A 16086-nucleotide genomic window follows, 5' to 3' on the forward strand; every position below is an offset into this window, starting at 1 on the left:
TAAGTTTTGTGATAACAAATTTCCATATGCTAAGTGTACCTCTGACGGGTTATCTAACAGGATTCATAAAACTAGGTCTAATGCCCTTTGTGTTCAGGCTATTTTAGGAAAGATTGCTCCACTCTCCAAAAAATCATGTTGCTAAATAAATCATATGGATGCAAACATAAATCTGCAAAAATTTAATACAAACTCTTAAGTATAATATTAACCATACTTAATTTGAAATTCCACAGTCAGAAATCCAAGGCAAAGCCTTCATTTTACAAATAAACTGAGACCCAGAAAGAATTAAGGACCCGGTCCCTTATTTATTCCCAGAGCTGACTGCTCTTCCCCTTGACCCCAGCAGGATCTACATCTGCTTCATTCAACAAAAACAGGGACCTCCAATGGTATACCCACAGGGTGTGTGGGCCCCTCTGGTTCTATTCCTAATATACACTTGATTCACAGATTAAATCTTGGTTTCTCTTTTGTTCTTTTTTCTCAAAAGGCCTAAATTCATGGACCGTTTAACTCGGTAATGAATTAGGACATTATGTGTCCAGATATTAAGAACTTTCTCTTGTCCAGTATCATTTTCAGGCAGTAACCGCAATTTACTTGCAGTACCCCTCTAAGATCTAGCTTCTAAGTAATGGGGGGGGGGGGGAGGGAGTACAAACTGAGACACCATTTTAAGTGTTTCTACTCAGACTGACACAATTAACCTGTTCTGGACATCAAATTCTAATTTGTAAGATTTCGTTAGTGGTATCATTTTCAAGCATGCTATATACTCAGGAATGGCAAAAAAAAAAAAATACTTAATATTGGGGGGAAAAAACCATTAACAACTGTCTACCTCTAAGAACACAGCAGAATGGAATAACTGAAATCCAAAGAACTGCTCTAAAAATGAGTATGGGGCTTACTGAGGGGGAAAATCCAACTGTATTATAATTTAATTAAAGAAATTTACTCTCTAAAAAATGTTTTCACACACTTTCGTGATCACATTGTTTGAGGGAAACAAGATGACCGTGCAGGCAGTGTTCACTTGGGAACATAAGTGATACGTGTGTAATAGTACATTCTGGAAATAACTGGAAAAATAAAAGTGTAAATTTTTATAGTGATTTGAGACTGCAAAACATTTAAGATCTCAGGTTAAATGGACCAGTATTAAGAGTAGTACAAACCAAAACTGTACAATGTTATCAATTCTATATCACTGTGACCCTTAACATGGTGCACATACAACCACCCTAACCACAAGCCACAGTCGCCCAGGACAGAATGAGACCCCATCAGGAGGCAGTAACAGATGTGTGACGCACAACATAATACATAGCCTCCTCTCCCTGTCTCAGTGTGTGTAATCCGCTGGTAACAACTCCACACAGCAGAGAAAAATTAGGTACTATTTAAAATAATGTACTGTTATGGCCAAAAGAAGAGTTGAGTTTCTTGCCTAGAAAAGTCCTTTAATATCTTACATTACCCAATACAGTTAGAAGTCTAGATAAAAAGAAAAGCGTTAATGAAGATTCAATTTTGCATGGGAAATTCACTTTTCTCAATATGAATAAAAACTTTTTCATTAATTCATTTTAAATGGCAAAATCTTCAGAACAGAAAAACAGAGCATCTCCAACAGCAATCTGAAGGCAACAACGTTATAGTTATAGGGCACTGTGATCAGAACCACTGAGGAGCAAAATGAACTATCATTTCATTGCCCCTTTCTCACGGTCATGTAGGACCACAAACCAAGGAGGTCCAGGAAGCAACAAAATGTACTCCAGGTGAAGTAGTTTCACAAAACAAACAGTCCTCACAAAATAGGATTATTTTCTTCTTTTGCCCCTGAGAGTCAAGTTAACCAGTCCTTGGACTGCAGTCAAGACAAAGACAGAAGTTCTAAATCCTCAATCGTATCAACATCAGAACTATGCGGACATTTCTGTTGAGAAAAGGGGGAAGCCTTTTTCACAATAAAGAGAAAGAAAATAGCAAGACAAGGTGCTATGAATAGTGGGGCCACAGCAGGATGTATGGCATTTGGTAAAACACACATGAGGTGACATTTAGGGAAAACGTTATTGCTCTGGGTGGAATACAGCACCAGCTCAAAGAATAAAAGATGCTTAGAATTCATCTCCTTTAATCAACATGTGTTTATAGGAAAAGTGCTTAAAGCCATAGTTCTTAAAAAGGTGAGGATGAGAAAAATTTTGTATTATTGTAAATGTTACCTACTTCATTAAACAATGAGCAATCTGTATCTATTTAAGTAATATCAGATTTGCTGTCAATCTGACTATCAAATCCACAAATATAAAACCAGTTAAGGGACAAAAATGTTATTCAAACTTATAAAACAAGTTAGAACCTTATAATTTCTATGCCAAAAATATTTCTGTTAATTATTGCTTAAATATACAGCTGAATACACTCATGAAATTTCCCAAATCATGACTGAGGAGACTTTTTTCTGAACACTAACATTTATCCCAAGGAAGAGAGAAATGTTTAAGGGATGTACAGACACTGCTTAACCACTGTGGAAAGTAGCCCAATTTCCCCCAGTTTTAATAATGAACATCACTGTAGTGACTCAGGAACTGGAAACAAGACCATGTGATCACAATCAAGCTCTATGAAGTTGAAGCCAAAGGATTTCTTCAAGATAATCACAGTTGGCACTTTCTCAGTCTAGACAGTAGGATTTTATGTAAACTTCCTTGTTCTAAAAGAAAAGGTCTGAATGGATAAATCAACATGCAGCAGTACAAAGCTTTTTAATGCAATCTTCTATAAGAAGTAATTAAAAAAGCCAAACAATCTAACATGGAACGTGATTTCCTTCGAGATACACTTGATCCATTAGTCTCCTTCTCTGCCCTCCGATCACCTGAACTGGCAGAGTCATTGTACTGCTAATCCTCAGAGTGAAATGGCTCCTGTCTTATTTCAACTCACTCTTTTCCATAATGACGGTCTCAGGAGTGGCATTTCTGAACGTAATTTTACCTAGCATGAGGGCAGGTACAAAAATTCTCATAATAAAGTTTTAAAGCTACAGAGTCCTATCCAGGGACCCAAACGTGATCTGTGTCCTCAAGGGCAGAGGAAAACCAATGCTTATATAGTGAAGGGGCACTTAGGGTTGATATAAAAAACAGAATTTTATATTTTCATCAGATGTTTTTACAAAGAAAATGTCTCTATGACGTATTAACATCATCCTTTGTATGTGTGCGTGTACACAAATGTACACACATACACCCACACACATATATATACAAGTGTGTATATGTACCTGTGTGTGTATACATAAAAAACAATTGTTGTTTGGGATGCTACGGAAAGCCACAAGTGAGGAAAGGACACCAAGGTTTTAACACGGGGAACAGAGAGGTCGGCCTGCAGTAGGGACTCATGTAACAGTTCACCAGCATCCACACCAGGATCAATGGCATTCCCTCATCTCTTTTTGGTACAAAAGATGGTATCTCTCTACATAAGCTTGTAAGGCTTTAGGAACTAAAGCATAAATCAAACAAACAAAACCCCCAGAAAAACAAAACAAAAACCCCAGCCCATTAGTTTACAGTTTATTTTAAAAATTCTGAAAGACACTGCAAGTTCTAAACTTTTAGTAGGTGCTCCCCACACACAACCATCTGGTCAGAAACCCAGCAGAAGAGCCCCCTTTCCAGGAAGCTTTGCAACAGCAGAGTGGTGCAATATGGATGTTTCTTACTACAAGAAAAAATTATACATGGCACATTCTCATTCATATTTTGTAATGTAAAAAGTTACAAACATACCTAATCAAATAAATAATAAAAAAAAAAAAAAGAATTTGAATGTATTTGTAAGTATCCTAAAACCACTACATAGAATAATGGCAACTTCACTCACAGATTATTTACATGGTAGTACCCGGTGTGGGTGCACTGCTACAAAACCCAGAACAGGAGGAGTAAACCTGAAATGTTTCCATAATGAAGATCTAGCAGCATGACTGCCTAACGCTGTTATCCCGACTGCTTCTGAATCCTTCCTTTTTTTAGTCTGTGTCTTCATCCAGTTCGTAATTGTCTTTATCATAAATATCTTTTACTAAAAGAACCCGTACAAGCATGTTTTCCAAGGTGTTTCGGTCCAGTGAGGCGGACGAGTACCAGACAGGGCTGTCTGCAGAGCTAGAGCATTCTGGTTGCAAATAAAAAACATCCATTCTCTGATTAAGATTCTGTGGACTTTGGAAGAAAGAATAAAGTCAATTTCATAGTATATATATAACAAAATTCCTCACAACTTACTTTTTTCTTTCAAGAATAACTCTGCTACCATTACCACATTACATGGGCAGACCACATGCATGATTAACTACATTAAACATTCTATCACTTGAGACATTCTGAAAGTTAATTTCTATAATAAGATTATTTTCCCATCATAATTTAAATTCTGTATTTCACCGAATCCAAGATACCATTGATAGAAACATTATTTTTAATCTTATTTTAATACTGCCATTAAACAAGTAAAGCACTGCCAATTATAATTCTTCAAGATTCATCCCAGTTCCAGAGACAGAATAAAATATGACTGAAAGATCCAAATACTGGTATAGCCACACAGGGCTACCCAAAACCACCTGAAATACTAATTAATAAAAATAATCATCCTAGAGGTGACATTACTGTTTTTATGGTTCTTGACAGCTAACCTGGGGACAGTTTATAAAACTGGTAAATACATGTCTGAGTTCATGTTTACCTTTTAAAAATTAGAGGGTGCATATATAAAATAATGAACAAGCATAAAATAATTTGTGATCTCTAAAAATTTCACTGGCTGCAAGAGAGACTCAAAGTCCCCAAACCTTACAGTGTTTACTGTCTGACCCTTTACAACAGCAATAATTTCCTTAGTAGAGAGCAATTTCTTAACATATGCTTAGGAGATACAAGCTGGGTGCTTTATAATAACAGGACTAAAAGTATTATAATTGAAGTAAGAAAAGAGAAAAATTTTAAAAAGGATCAATGAAAAAAAGGCACCTCTTGGTAATGATAAATTCACAGCACCTAACTGTTATTACCATTTAAAAAAATCAAGTATCATAGCAACCCACTCCAGTATTCTTGCCTGGAAAAGTCCATGGACCGAGGAGCTGGCGGGCTGCAGTCCATGGAGTTACATGACTGAGCATGTGTACACGAGGGTGGAGGGAGATGGGTTGGTAGCAATAAAGTGGTAGAACTTAAAAAAAAAAAATCAAGTATCATAAACACTCACCTCTTAGACAAGTAGCATTCAAACATTTTCACAGGACATCTAGAAGGATTCGCTGTATTTTCAATTTGTTCAAATACTGGCTCATCATCTTCATGTTTTCTTTTTCCAGTAGTAATTTTATCTTAAGAAATAAAAATCACATAAACTCTCTACGACCAGCCTTCAAGAAAGGTGACCCAACTCACTGTGTTCATTCCCACTGCTCTTACACCAAACGACGGGATGGGTTGTGCTCAGAGCCAGAAGCTGTGGCTTCTGGTAATTCCTAATTTTAACACGACCTGGGCTGTCTTATCTTATGGAAGCGACAGTCCTTGAGTTCTTAACAGGGGACCCATATGGCCTCTAGTCAGGCAAGAAGCAGCTATCCCTGCCACAGCCAATCCCAAACAAGATCGGTTACACTACCTTCACTATCTGTTCCGCACAAGGAAGACACTTGGTACCGAAGACAGGCTTTATTTTCCATGGTTAAAGGGTTTTTTTTCCAGTGCCTAAACACAGTGCCAAAGGAAAGCCGTAAGTGCTGTTCCACTGTTTTCAGGCCAAAATACTTAGTGTTAAAGTAGAACAGGGTGTTCAGAAGAGCTACTGGAGAGTGTGATCCTAGCTGTTTTATCCTCCAGAGATAATCTTCTTCAACTCGAGAAAATATTGACCCTTAAATAGAGAGAAATATTTTTAAAGAATTACAATAAACAGTTTTCCTGTAACTGTCTAGGAACAGATAGTTAACTCAAGAACAAACCTAATCCAATCCTCCATTCACTCCAGGGCAACTAGAATGAATTTCAGCATCCCCTACACGGTTCCGAAACAACACAGAGCCAGAACCACAACACACTACACAACTAGACCCTGGGGCCAGGCCTGGGGTCTGCTCCTGGTCTTCCAGGTGACGAGCAGACTGTGGTCAGAAGGGGATTTAAATCTGCAGAAATCCTGGAAAAAAACAGGTCATTTCCATTCAAACAAGCTTTCTTTATACATCTAAAACAGGTTTCTAAGAAAAATTTGTATCAGAATCTCTACTAAAGGGCTTAAGAAACAAACATCCAGTTTCTTTCTTATTCCAGAGAAATTGAGTCAGATTTATTACAAAGTTCTTCATAAACACTAGTTATCAATCACATTCAGTTCTAATTCAACAAAGGACAATCTGATGCATTCATGAATAAGTACTCTAATTTAAATTATTTCTTATTTTTAGCCACACTTTCTATAGAAACAAGGAGATCCCAGCAGAAAGTCACTGCCATTGTATTTAAAAGAGCATTACCGTCTGGAAGTATGCTTGGTTGCCAACTTCGGAGTATCTTATTCAATTCTTGCTCAAATGTCTGGTATCCTGGATCAATAAATATGTTGTCTTTTCGATTACTACCACACAAGTACTATTAAAAAAAAAAAAAAAACCTTGAAGGAAAATCAATTAATTGTATATCACTTTTACTCTTTTATTTCCTAAGAAAAAAATAAACACCTTATGTCTCTCTATTAGCACACTTATAAAATGGGAAATTATCTTTATCTATATACTTAGAAAATGAAAGAAACATAAGTTACCAATTAATCTGTTCCTGAAAACACTGCAAGCTGAGGTACACACCTAAGAGCTCAGGATGTAAGAGTTTGAGAGCCTTTAGTCTGTCAGATAAGAACAGAGCAGGTGGCTCCACTGCTACATGCAGGGTCCAGGGGATGCAGGGTGAGGCTCGGGGCAGGAGTTGGCTTCCCACACCTGTGACGGCCTCACCGAGCGGTCCGAGAGGCTCTCTATGCTCCATTCTCAAGTCAGTGCAAACTTATGAATCTTATCGCTTCCTATGACAATCCTTAACAGTGAATGTTGTTAAAGAATGATGTAAACACCAAAGTCCATCTCCAATGAGTAAAAATAAAGTATAAAGGAAACATGTGACAAGAGCACAAAGCCTGGGAGGTGGGAACCAAGACCATACACAGCATGAGAGTGTCATGTATATAACAGGGCACGAAGACATGGAGGGCGAAAATGAGTCACTGAAGATGCATGTTGTAAATCCATTAGAAATCATCAAGATGCATAAAAAATACCAATGGTGGAGGTAAATGTAACCAAAACTGTATGCAGAGCAGCTAAGAAAATCCTTTACAACTCCCTAGTATTTTCAAAAAGGTCAGTTTTCATTCCAATCCCAAAGAAGGGCAATGCCAAAGAATGTTCAAACTACCATACAACTGCTCTCATTTCACATGCTAGCAAGGTTATACTCAAAATCCTTCAAGCTAAGCTTCAACAGAATGTGAACCAAGAACTTCCAGATGTACAAGGTAGGTTCCGAAGAGGCAGAGTAACCAGAGAGCAAATTGCCAACATTCATTAGATCACAGAAAAAGCAAGGGAATTCCAGAAAAACATCTACTTCTGCTTCACTGACTACACCAAAGCCTTTGATCATGTGGATCACAACAAACTGTGGAAAATTCTAAAAGAGATGCGAATACCAGACCACCTTACTTGTCTCCTAAGAAACCTGTATGGGGGTCAAGAAGCAACAATTAAAACTGGACATGGAACATCTGACTGGTTCAAAACTAGGGAAGGAGTACATCAAGGCTATATATATTGTCACCCTGCTTATGTAAATCATATGCAGAGTACATCATGCGAAATGCCAGGCTGGATAAATCACAAGCTGGAATTAAGATTGCCGGGAGAAATATCAACAACCTCAGACAGGCAGATGATACTACTATACGGCAGAAAGTGAAGAGGAACTAAAGAGCCTCTTAATGAGGGTGAAAGAGGAGAGTGAAAAAGCTGTCTTGAAACTCACCATACAAAAAACTAAGATCACGGCATCTAGTCCCATCACCTCATGGCAAAACAAAAGGGGGAAAAGTGAAAGCAGTGACAAGATTTTATTTTCCTGGCCTCCAAAATTACTATGGACAGTGACTGCAGCCATGAAATTAAAAAACACTTGTTTCTTAGATGGAAAGCTACAACAAACCTAGATAGCCTATTAAAACGCAGAGACATCACTTTGCCAACAAAGCTATGGTTTTTCTAGTAGTCATGTACGGATATGAGAGATGGACCATAAAGAAGGCTGAAAGCCGAAGAACTGATGCTTTGGAATTGTGCTGGAGAAGACTCTTGAGAGTCCCTTGGACTGCAAGGAGATCAACCCAGTCAATCCTAAAGGAACTCAACCTTGAATATTCATCGGAAGGACTGATGCTGAAGCTGAAGCTCCAATACTTTGGCCACCTGATGCAAAGAGCCGACTCACTGGAAAAGACCCTGATGTTGAGAAACACTGAAGGCAAAAGGAGAAGAGAAAGAATGGCAGAGGATGAGATGGTTAGATAGCAACACTGACTCAATGGACATGAATTTGAGAAAACTCCGAGAGATACTGAAGGACAAGGGACCCTGGCGTGCTGCAGTGCACAAGGTTGGAACGAGTGGGACACAACTTAGCAACTGAACAACAACAACAACCCTATTTCAAGTAAATTATTTTTGCCTTGCTTGATAAGCCAATAAATCCTTGCTACATAATATCTTTGAAGCAAAACATTTTTCTCGAGAACTGCCATAACAACCTTCCTTTACAACATTATATTTCAGAGCTGTGGAATTACCGACCTCCTGAATCCCAAGGCAGAGATAGTAGATGCTATCGGGTGCATAGTTCTCCCCATTGGGCCTTCGGATCTCATTGACAAAGTGGGCCAGGCCATAGTCCAGCTCAGCCGTGGTGTGAGAGAGCAGATCCTCTTTCAACTTCACTGACTTAGCTAAGAAAAGAAATTTAAAGTAATTGCTATTTATCTGAAGTAATTGCTATTTGTCAGAATAGTATAGTAATTGCTGTTTGTCTGAAGAATAAGAAACCTTCTGAAATCAATATAAGAATTCAAATGTAAAAAAAAAAAAGAATTCAGATGTATTTTAAGTTCCAGTCATCCTTTTCAAAATCAAAGGTGGTGGGTAACAAAAAGTCTGATTTTAAACAGGAACCAGTGAAGACAAAACCAGAGCACTTACGAGGTGTCAGCCCGTCTAACACCAGAAGGTCTTCCTCGAGCCGCCTCGTCCGAACCCAGTGTCTCCAGGCATTGACTCCATACGCATACTTGAAAGGGAAGCTGCACTCGGAATTGTCAGAGCTGTCGTCGTGAGACTGGTAGCCTGACACCGCCTTCCTCTTGGTGCCCTGGTCATGAAACACCATAGTCACATCTTCTCGTCCTTAAGCCTATTTATCTCATGACTTTATGTAAGCCACCTCTCAACAAATGAATATTATAGAGAGCTGACTGGAACTTCTGATTTGAGAACAGCTACCTATAACATGAAATCTCTCTCCAGGAATGCTGTATTTCTGCATAAATTACTTTGTACAACAAAATCATATTAACTTTTGCTGTGAGTTGAGTGACTGATGATGAAATAATAAAGACACAAATAATAAACTAAAGATTTGAAGTAAGAGGATTCCAAATATTCATGTAAGAGAGAACTAAAGAACTTCTCCCAGACTCCACCTCAGGGAATAACTCAGTGCTTCCTGCTTCCCTGATGTACTGTTTGCCACACAAAAACTTGAAATTTGGATATAATCCAATTCTCCTATCTTCCCTCTTATTCCTGAGCTTTTAGTGTCAGATCCAAGAAACTATGCCTGACACAAGTTAAACAAGATTTAGGCCTCTGTTTTCTTCCCAGAGTTCTAGTTCTTACATCCAGGTCTCTGATTCACTCTGAGTTAATTTCTGTGCATGGTGTCAAGTACAAGTCCCATTTCATTCTACCACAGGCCTCACTCCTCTTTCAATTTTTCCTTTCTTTATGGAGAAATTTGTGAAAGTCATATTTTTCTTTTATTTAGATCTTGCTTTATGTTGGAAACCAGAAATACAGAAAGTTGTTAATAAAACATTCAGAACAATGATACCTGTTCGTTTGTTTAGGCCTGAGAGCCCTGAATGACTGAACTCTCCAGCCCATCTTCCTATGTGCTGGAAGGTTTCACAGAGACCAGACATAACCAACTGTGAACCTAAACTTCACCAAAAGTCACAGGGGGAAAAACAGCATCAACTGCTGTAAAAGTAGTGAATTTACTTTTGTAGAAAGTATGTCAGCCTTTAATCAAGATAAAAATAAAAAATAAAAGCTAAATTGCAATGATATTCCCTCTTCTATGAAGTTACAACTATAACAGGAGATCCTTTACTTAGAAATGAAGTAATAAAAACTTTACCTTTAAGCCATTTTAATCCTGGAAGAGGAAGTATCTTCCCACATTCTGGTGTACAACTGAAGCTCACTACTCACACAGATGTGATGTGAGTACAAGAACACCATCATGATTCGTACCTTTTTTTTAGATCGAGGTCTAGGCTGTTCCTCATATTCTTCTCCAAAAACAGGTGGTAATAAAAACTCATTTTCCATATCAAGCTCCTCAGCAGCTGACAATCAAATCAGAAGAACTTTCACTCCAAACATAATAGCACAGGCTTGTGTCACATAAACTCAACCAACAAAAGGACCAATCCCTGACTCTGCACAATACTACGCACAGGGCAGCCTGTGCTGGCTGGAGAACCAACCATTTCTCTACCTAACCTGATCTATGAGATCTGATAACATCTGTTCAGACTCTTAAAACACACATATAATGCACATCAACATGGAATTCCATGGAATGTGTGATAGAAAAATTACTAAAACCTGAATTTCAATTATAAGATCTACATAATCTCATCACAAATCTGTTTCAACCTATTACATCTTTTCCGAAGTTAAACGCTTTACATCCCGTTCAGTACACTTACTGGCTGTAAGTAGATTAAGAAAATAATGAAAAACAGAATATACTTCTTTTACAACGAAAGACCTAAAAACATCTTCATTCCCTGTGAAGGTTAACTTAATTTTCAAAAAGGTTTTAAGAAAAATACTACCTATTTTATTTAAATTTTTAAAAAGACACCAACACTTCTTTACTCTTTATCTCCAAAAGTTCCTATAATGAAATAGTTTTAAGGTTTTTAAGGCTCTGGGAAATCCTGTTAATTAAGCTCCTACAATTCAACATGTGCTTCCTTTTGGAAGAAAACTGCTGAGGTTTATTTGCATGAAAAAGACAAATAACAGTACAGGCAATGACACGAACATGAGATTGTTTCATAACCACAATGATGACCCCATAGCTCAAGTCTAGAAACACACTTCATACTCTAAGAGCAAAACTGCACGCTCAGTACCTCTGGGAAAGTCTATTTCAATATCCAAGTCTGGCTCATATGGCACATCGGGCATGCTGGACTGGGTCTCAGGCTCAGCACTCTTTAAGAGGTCAGAACCAATTATGTCCGTTTCAATAATGACACCTGTAATCAAGCCGTAGTATCATCAGAAATCAAAACAGAAAACTGTAACAATACTGATATTTAATCTGGGAAAAGCTACTTAATTATAAATTCAAAACAAGAATCTTTAATTTATCACAAAAGAAAAGAGCATGCAGCTACTTTCAAATGTAAGCTACTATAAGCTTTGAATTAGACAATCATGAATACACAAAACTTTCAATCCTGTAAGTTTTCACTGCGCCTCTACAAAGAGAAAAAACATGTTTTAAGAGTAAACAACTCTATAGAGAATTGCTAAGAGCAATCTCTGGTCAAAAATAAACTTATGAGCACAGACAACTGGAATTTTCAACGTTCTTTTTGAATTGTGACCTAGGTTTTCCACATCATTCAATATATGCTTATTTACAACTGCCTTCTAATGTTTTGATCAGTTGTTTTAAACACTTTCGTACTGAAACCCACTGAGAAAGGCATCTTACTGAGTTCAGGGTGCAGTGGGAAACAGACATGCGCACACTGGGAACAAAAGTTGCACAAAATAACAGCCTTTCTAGGAGGGATTCATGCTGACACAGCTCTGCGCTCTGGGTGAGGGGAACAGGAGGACAAAGGTGGAGAAACGTGCTCAGACACAGAAGCGTCCAGCACACACGCGTCCAGCTACCCCATCTGGCCAGTACTGCCCTAACACAAGCCCTGGTTTAAATAATGCAACTTACTTCCTTACTATAAATGAATAAAACAAAACTGGGGATAACCATCATAAAATACTAGTTTGGATCTTTATAAAACCTCCGACAAGTCAGTTTTGTGTCTGAGCTCACCCACTGAAACAAGCATTAATTTAGATTTTATTTTAAAAACCAAATCTTGTCAACCATTAAAACAGGGACCATTTGAAATAGGTTATGAATTGCTGGGCTTGGCATCACAGAGCAACTGCAGATCTGACGTGGGTCTCAACCCATAATCACCTCTGCAGCAGTGCGTCCCCCACACCCCCCAAGGCTGAAGTTCAGTGAGGGGCCAGCCCAGACCCCCACCCGCTCTGCCCACCCCGGGCAGTGGGGAGCTCACTGTGGAGGTCGGTGCCTTCCGCCTTCCCCTCGTCCTCAGTCATGTCCGTCATGGTCAGCAGCTCTGTACCCAGGGCATCTGAAGAACCTGTGCTTTTCAGCTCTTCAGCCACAGCAGTCTTCTCACCACTGTCCAGGGGGGCAGGCAGAAACACAGGGACTGGCACCTAAGGGAACAGAGGACCTATCATCAGGCTCACTTGCTTACAAGGTACTTTTCCAAATTAAAAATTATTCTGACATGTGATCTACTTCATAACACTGGATTTGTTAGAAGCTTTGAAAAGAACTTGTATGTTAACTGTCACAAGGGAAGCCCCAAATACAAACAGCTACTTTTTTTTAAGTAAAAATTAATTTCTGAGGTATTTCCATCGCCAGGGGCCTCCAGCAGCCACACCCTGACACAGGGACCCAGCAGTGCACGTGATGACATCTGTATGTGGCTCCATACCATGTGTGAACCTTCTGGCTCACAAATCTTCCTTTCTTCTAAAACAAACATGAATACAAAACACAGTATATGTAAAGCAGACACAGACATCGGTTGGAACTATTTACCTAATTAAACACACAGTAACCCTTGGCAGAGCCTCCACCAGACCCAAGTGAAGGTCAGAAGCAGCCAAGCTTCATCCTTGCCCCTTGAGCCCACACGTTTGGCAGGGGGCCGGGAGACCCTGCAGTGTGACTTACGGGCACAGGCACGGTGGTGGGCACGGGGATGCTCTGGCTGTACATGTGCATGGGCACTGGGACGTACACGGGCACGGGGATGGGCACAGGCACGTACTCCGTCCTCCAGTCACCATCTGGGGACACAGAAGGTAGTCAGGAAGCAACCAGCCTCAACCGCCACCCACCCAGCTGCTCAGAATGCCCTGGGTACCCATTTAAAAAAAATGCCCAGTTTTCACAAAATTAGTTAGGTTAAAAACAACAAAACTGAATGTAGTAGCCGTTCTAACTTCTAGAAAGTACTTCATGGGGAAATCTTAGCTTCTTCAGTGGAAGTGGGGAGTCCTAACCCCTGGACCACAGGGAAGTCCCTAGACTTGTTTTTTAAAAAAGAAAACATCTTTTGAAATATAGTATGGTTCCAGACACCCCGGCACACTCCCCTCACACTCCCCTCACAAAGGTTTACTTAAACAACAGAATACAGCTAACATTTAAATTTGGTGAAAATACAGGTTTGAATGATTTCAACTCACTCTGACAAGGAAACAGAATAGTTATGGTTACAGATCACACTCAAAGAGATGGTTTTCTCAGAGGAGCTCACTTAACTTCAGTGAGCCCTGGCCCCCAAGGAAACCAGATCACTGGCGACATAAACTCGCACGCCTTTGTAGAGACTGATCTTTATTAATGACTGTAAATGATATGCTGTATTCTGAAGGCATGTCTACAACCAGAGAAGCAAAATCAACAGAAAATGACAAAACCACCCAACAAGTCTATTCTGCAGCCACTGCTGAAAAGATTACGGATGTCACTCAAGGGCAGGGCCTGGGTCACCTGTCTGACAGGACTTGCTCTGCATGTGGGGTTTGCAGTAGGTCGCCTTGGTCATAGTCAAAGGTTTGCACAGAACCGCCTTGTTCTTCATCTCCTTGTTGGGGGTTGGAGAAGGGGGTGGTGCTGAGCCCTACAGAGAAGCAAAGAGAGACATTTTATTTCTGCCTCGAATTTTTACTGCTTTTGCTATTAAAAAATATCCAGTGTGTTCCAGGGGAGGGAACACACATGGAACCAATGTGAACCTACCCCAACTATCGGCAAAACGCAGTAATTACCCCTCTACAGATCTGCTCATCAAGCCACCACAGCACACTGTCTGGTCCCGCAGCGTGCGGGGTCTTAGCTCTCCACCAGGGTGTGAACCTGCGCCCACCCCATTGGAAGTGTGGGGTCTTAGCCACTGGGCCGCCAGGTAAGTCCCCACAGCAAAATTTTAAAAAATATAAGAGACAAGTCTCACTCCTAAATGAAAAAGCAAGGTTGTTAACCCAGTATTTTACAATAATAAGGCTCTTTTTATTTGAGAAAGAAAAAAATTCTTGAAATTATTATGGCTTTCTGATACTCTGGCTTTTTCTACTGCATAAACTGTTAATGTGGTACTAACTCTGAAAAGAAAAATGATGAAAAGAATTACCATAAATGCTATCAAACCTTAAGCTGTGTGTTTCAGGGTAATTTTAGAAACGTATCTCAACAGTCTGTCAGATGCTTCAGCCTGTTCACCTGTTCACATCACACACACATGCACACACATGCGCACAAACACTGTAAAGGAAGCTGAAGCCCTGTCCCTAAGGGCAGACACAAAGGTGCTATGGGGAAAGCGACAGAAAAAATGTGGGCACCAAACCCAGGCAAGTTGGGTCTGAACAGAGAAATGCTCTTGAAGCCCCTTATGAACCAGGGGTCAAAGTCAAAGACATCCTGGTCACCCATGCTCCACTCCTGTCACTCTGCAAACAGGGCACCATGTCAACCATACCTGATCACCTGGTAAAAGTTCCTTCCTTTCCTGCTAGTCAACAGGCAAGGTCTATACCTATTGAAAACAATGCTGAAGGACCCCCAATAATGAAGACTACAATGACGACAGCCACCACACCTCCTGAATGCTGCAGGACTGGGTGTCTGTGTCCCTAAACTTCACACCAAGATGGAACCCCAACTGGATGGCACCTGAAGGCGTGGCCTTTGGAAGGTGATTAGGTCATGAATGGGCTTGGAACCCTCACCGAAGGGCCCCCGCAGCCCTTCCCCTCCCATGAGGACACATGGCAAGACAGGAAGAGGAAGCAGAAAGAGGCCCTCACTAGGCCCTGGGTCTGCTGGAAGCCCCAGAACTCTGAGAAACTCGTGCTATTCTTGGCAGGCCGTCCTTCTGGCTACAGCTCCTGTTATATACAACAGCTCCCACGGGCGGGACTCCATGCACAGCACCCTTGCCGCACCTTATGACATGAGCCCTCTAACCCTCTCAGCACCACATGGGCAGCAGGTGTTTTCTCCTCCCGTTTTACAGATGAGGCAACTGAGGCTCAGACAATGCATGGCTGGGAGAGGTGACAGAGCAAAGAGCTCTGAAGTCAGGGCCCCAGCAGTTCCCTGATGCAGGCCTCTGTCTCAGCGCTCTTTGTAATGACCCTGAGGAGGTTCCACTGCAAGGAGCAAAGCCCCACTTACAAACAAAGGGCAAAGTCACACAGACAACCATGAAGTGACTCTCCCCCAACTACACAGCTAAGCTCTTATCCTCCAACACTCCTCAGCAGGGAACTAAGGCTCCCAGAGCTCACAGGACTAGGTGGGG

General features: G+C 40.3%; 1 protein-coding gene across 5 annotated transcripts in view; it reads right to left on the reverse strand.

The window, feature by feature from the left end:
* Positions 1-3589: 3589 nt before the first annotated feature.
* The window catches only part of ZMYM2 (zinc finger MYM-type containing 2), a 61564-nt gene continuing 49067 nt past the window's right edge, over positions 3590-16086 (reverse strand). For 4 of the 5 annotated variants that reach the window (XM_043477648.1, XM_043477649.1, XM_043477653.1 and 1 more), the window contains 11 exons: positions 14274-14403; positions 13449-13564; positions 12754-12919; positions 11566-11691; positions 10673-10767; positions 9338-9506; positions 8936-9087; positions 6578-6692; positions 5707-5958; positions 5299-5419; positions 3590-4253 (listed from right to left, as the gene is read on the reverse strand). In XM_043477648.1, coding sequence (XP_043333583.1) covers positions 4061-4253; positions 5299-5419; positions 5707-5958; positions 6578-6692; positions 8936-9087; positions 9338-9506; positions 10673-10767; positions 11566-11691; positions 12754-12919; positions 13449-13564; positions 14274-14403 — 1635 coding nt within the window. In that variant the 3' untranslated portion in view covers positions 3590-4060. The remainder of the gene's footprint in view (positions 4254-5298; positions 5420-5706; positions 5959-6577; positions 6693-8935; positions 9088-9337; positions 9507-10672; positions 10768-11565; positions 11692-12753; positions 12920-13448; positions 13565-14273; positions 14404-16086) is intronic. The other variant, XM_043477650.1, reaches the window with a different exon arrangement.

Source organism: Cervus canadensis, chromosome 9 (assembly GCF_019320065.1).
Source record: "Cervus canadensis isolate Bull #8, Minnesota chromosome 9, ASM1932006v1, whole genome shotgun sequence".
Classification (NCBI taxonomy): Eukaryota; Metazoa; Chordata; class Mammalia; order Artiodactyla; family Cervidae; genus Cervus; species Cervus canadensis.